This window comes from Narcine bancroftii, chromosome 2 (assembly GCF_036971445.1).
Source record: "Narcine bancroftii isolate sNarBan1 chromosome 2, sNarBan1.hap1, whole genome shotgun sequence".
Taxonomy (NCBI): Eukaryota; Metazoa; Chordata; class Chondrichthyes; order Torpediniformes; family Narcinidae; genus Narcine; species Narcine bancroftii.
Window position 1 is genome coordinate 215,604,563 of NC_091470.1, and position 4,716 is coordinate 215,609,278.

At 60.8% G+C, this 4,716-nt stretch overlaps 1 protein-coding gene across 1 annotated transcript in view; it reads right to left on the bottom strand.

The window, feature by feature from the left end:
* The window catches only part of LOC138753087 (uncharacterized), a 967,433-nt gene extending 963,092 nt beyond the window's left edge, over nucleotides 1–4,341 (bottom strand). The window contains exon 1 of the mRNA XM_069915678.1: nucleotides 3,774–4,341. Within this exon, the coding sequence (XP_069771779.1) occupies nucleotides 3,774–4,341 (568 nt within the window). The remainder of the gene's footprint in view (nucleotides 1–3,773) is intronic.
* Between the last annotated feature and the right edge of the window lie 375 nt (nucleotides 4,342–4,716).

Here is a 4,716-nt window from a genome sequence, read left to right on the forward strand (position 1 = left end):
GCCCGGCCGGAGGGACAGGGCATGGGGGGGGCCCGGCCGGAGGGAGAGGGCATGGGGGGGGCCCGCCGGAGGGGAGAGGGCATGGGGGGGGCCCGCCGGAGGGGAGAGGGCATGGGGGGGGCCCGGCCGGAGGGAGAGGGCATGGGGGGGGCCCGCCGGAGGGGAGAGGGCATGGGGGGGGCCCGCCGGAGGGGAGAGGGCATGGGGGGGGCCCGGCCGGAGGGGAGAGGGCATGGGGGGGCCCGGCCGGAGGGGAGAGGGCATGGGGGGGCCCGGCCGGAGGGGAGAGGGCATGGGGGGGCCCGGCCGGAGGGGAGAGGGCATGGGGGGGCCCGGCCGGAGGGGAGAGGGCATGGGGGGGCCCGGCCGGAGGGGAGAGGGCATGGGGGGGCCCGGCCGGAGGGGAGAGGGCATGGGGGGGCCCGGCCGGAGGGGAGAGGGCATGGGGGGGCCCGGCCGGAGGGGAGAGGGCATGGGGGGGCCCGGCCGGAGGGGAGAGGGCATGGGGGGGCCCGGCCGGAGGGGAGAGGGCATGGGGGGGCCCGGCCGGAGGGGAGAGGGCATGGGGGGGCCCGGCCGGAGGGGAGAGGGCATGGGGGGGCCCGGCCGGAGGGGAGAGGGCATGGGGGGGCCCGGCCGGAGGGGAGAGGGCATGGGGGGGCCCGGCCGGAGGGGAGAGGGCATGGGGGGGCCCGGCCGGAGGGGAGAGGGCATGGGGGGGCCCGGCCGGAGGGGAGAGGGCATGGGGGGGCCCGGCCGGAGGGGAGAGGGCATGGGGGGGCCCGGCCGGAGGGGAGAGGGCATGGGGGGGCCCGGCCGGAGGGGAGAGGGCATGGGGGGGCCCGGCCGGAGGGGAGAGGGCATGGGGGGGCCCGGCCGGAGGGGAGAGGGCATGGGGGGGCCCGGCCGGAGGGGAGAGGGCATGGGGGGGCCCGGCCGGAGGGGAGAGGGCATGGGGGGGCCCGGCCGGAGGGGAGAGGGCATGGGGGGGCCCGGCCGGAGGGGAGAGGGCATGGGGGGGCCCGGCCGGAGGGGAGAGGGCATGGGGGGGCCCGGCCGGAGGGGAGAGGGCATGGGGGGGCCCGGCCGGAGGGGAGAGGGCATGGGGGGGCCCGGCCGGAGGGGAGAGGGCATGGGGGGGCCCGGCCGGAGGGGAGAGGGCATGGGGGGGCCCGGCCGGAGGGGAGAGGGCATGGGGGGGCCCGGCCGGTGGGGAGAGGGCATGGGGGGGCCCGGCCGGAGGGGAGAGGGCATGGGGGGGCCCGGCCGGAGGGGAGAGGGCATGGGGGGGCCCGGCCGGAGGGGAGAGGGCATGGGGGGGCCCGGCCGGAGGGGAGAGGGCATGGGGGGGCCCGGCCGGAGGGGAGAGGGCATGGGGGGGCCCGGCCGGAGGGGAGAGGGCATGGGGGGGCCCGGCCGGAGGGGAGAGGGCATGGGGGGCGGCCGGAGGGAAGAGGGCATGGGGGGCGGCCGGAGGGGAGAGGGCATGGGGGGCGGCCGGAGGGGAGAGGGCATGGGGGGCCCGGAGGGGAGAGGGCATGAGGGGGTTGCCCGGAGGGGAGAGGGCATGAGGGGGTTGCCCGGAGGGGAGAGGGCATGAGGGGGTTGCCCGGAGGGGAGAGGGCATGAGGGGGTTGCCCGGAGGGGAGAGGGCATGAGGGGGTTGCCCGGAGGGGAGAGGGCATGAGGGGGTTGCCCGGAGGGGAGAGGGCATGAGGGGGTTGCCCGGAGGGGAGAGGGCATGAGGGGGTTGCCCGGAGGGGAGAGGGCATGAGGGGGTTGCCCGGAGGGGAGAGGGCATGAGGGGTTTGCCCGGAGGGGAGAGGGCATGAGGGGTTTGCCCGGAGGGGAGAGGGCATGGGGGGGCCGGGAGGTGTGAGAGCGGGGTGGGAATCGGGCGGGTGGCCGACGCGGCCCTTGCCATCGACACCCAAAAGAAAGGACTCTTACCGCTCAGGGTGTGTCGCCCTTCGAAGACCCGCCACTGCGAGGGGCACCTCGACGCCGCAGAAAACGACAGCTCCGCTTAGGCGCGGCCGTTCCTGTCGGCGACCCCAGAGCCCACCCGCCCAGCCCGGCGACCCCAGAGCCCACCCGCCCTGCCCGGCGGCCCCAGAGAGCCACGTGACAGGTCGCTGGGCTCCGGGTGTGAAGAAGTGGTTCCTTTCCACCCCGTTGAATGAGTTCGATCCTCCTCCCTTAATGTATTTAAAATAAAGCTTCAGACGGCGGCCATCGGAAAGGAACAGGGCACTGGAAGCAGTGAACAGCTCCCTCTCCGCAGACGCTGCCCGACCTACTGCTTGACCTACTGCTGGTTTTGTTCTATTTCATCGTTCCTCTAGTTATGCAACTTTATTGAGTTATCGTTGCTGCTTCACTTTATCATTGACTCTGCCTTTTATTGACGCATTTAATTTTCATTGAGTGTTTAATCAGTAACAATTGCTTAACTGGTGTGCAACAGAGAAATCGATCAACTTGCACAATAGGAAATGATACCGGGCCGTCCGAGTTCTTCCCCACCTCTTGGTGTTCACGTTTCGTGCTTCGAAGTACAAAACCAGTGCTGGGACAGTCGGGGTTTTTTTTCTAAACTGGTGGGACGACCATTATTTAAGTCGATGTTTATTAGGGTCGTTTGCACCAAGCCATCCAAAGTTCAGCTTCAAGTGACAAACTTCAACCATAATTTAGAATGTAATTTTTTTCCGGTACGAGAGATGCAACGACATTAACAGAAGTGTCATTCTACCAGGGTGAAGAGACATTTTTTGGGGGGGGGGGGGGAAATCAAACGCATTGAGAAGGTTATGCGCGTGTGTGTATGTTACGCGATTGCCTGGTGTGAGCCCCGCATCGTTCAGAAAACGTACGCGCATTCAACAGCCCTTCTAATGTTTCCGAGAAGATTCCACGATCAGTCAGTACTCAACATTCGTTTGAGTCAACAGAGACGTGAAATTTCATGTTTAACAAATGGCGATAAACACAGGTGTTTTGTTTAACTTTTAAAACCATCACTAATTTAAACTAGTGGATGCTAACAAATAATTCATCTTAAAAGCAATCAATACATCAAAAATAAGGAACGTTATTAAACCAGAGCAGCAGGAAATATGAACACTCTCGTACAGGACCAATAAAACAGTTGTAGAAGTTCAGCAAGTTGCATACAACTCATCCCTGTGGTCTTAGAAAAACGGGACCAGTTCGGTTTTAAATATGCGATGTTGATCATGCATCTCGACCTTGTAACTTCTCGTTTGCAGATCCATTATTGATGTCATTGCAGCCTTTATACTGTATAGGACAAATACTAATTTGTACATAATTTAATGCAAAGAGGGAACGAAAACCAATGGAAACATGACATGTACGTTTGTATCGTTACCCATTTTGCACATTGGAGATTTCTCACCTCAAAACTCATGCGTTAGTAAAATTCAACCCGAGAACATTAGGGGGAAAATGTAACAAGTTTGAACAAATAACACTTACGTGTATAAATGTACAACTAAACCTCACTGACAGCAAGTTCCATTCGGTATAATCCGACGAGTTTTAAGTTTTCTAATTAAAGTTATGCTTTTTCAATTACTCTTGTCCATCGTTTTAGAAAGAAACACACAATGAATATGTTAATGCAAAGGCAGCCAAGCCGGTCTCGAAGTACGTTGCCAGCACAATAGTGAATTCAAACTTTAACTCAAATGAAACATACAGAACACATTTCAGGAACTAGCGGGCAGCAGCTCCATTATTCAACTTACGCTTGATTTGCCTGGGGTTTCTCTGCTTTCGCCGAGACATGCTGTTGCTCTTTGTGGGATCGATGGTCGTTCGGCAGAGGTGTGGATGGGAATGCCAGGTCGCCCAGATGTTCACACTTGCGCCCAGAAGGTGAGTGGAGTGGCCGTGGCGGTGCGTTCGCTGCTCCGTCTCCCTCGCTCTGCTCTCGCTGGAGGCTCCCTCGCTCACAGCGCTTGTGCTCAGCCGGGTGCCACCGGCGCTTCTTCGCACTCTTCGTCCAACTGCCCTGCCCCTCCCGCTTCCCCCCTCCTCCTCCTCCTCCTCCTCCTCCTCCGCCGCTGCTGCACCAACAGCAGCAGGAGCACACTGCCCGCTCCTTCTCCTTCTCCCTCCTCCCCCTTCCCTCTGACTCCTCTCCCTTGTGCTACTCCCCCACAACCATGCGCGATGCCGAGCCTCGGTCTCAGCCGCAGCGTCGGAGACATTGACCACAGAGACAGAGAGAGCCCGGCCAGCGAAAGGAGGGCGAGCTCCTGCTTGGCGAAGCCTTAAAGGGAACCGGCCCGGGGACCGCTGAAACATTGCCATAGCCAGTGCATTCAGAGAACCCTGCGATTAAAAACCAGGAACCCACTCATTAGGGAAAACTTTAAAACGAAGGGAATCTTCAACTTTGGTCTTAATGTCCAGACATTTTTAAGAAGTGCCATTGTGGTGTAAAACATGGCAAGAGAGGAAAGTAAATATTAAACCTCCTGCTGTCCCCACTGGTCGTTTTATTTTTCTTTTATTAAATTGGACGCAAGCAATAAAAACATAATTGGATATTAAATCGTTCATTAACTTATTAAGCGTGCTACCCTTGGCTCAGTAACTGAAACTCTCGCCTCTGTTTAGAGGTTATTTGTTTTTTTTAAAAAAAAACCTTTTTTTCTCCGTAGCAGAGTGAGAGAAAAATGAACC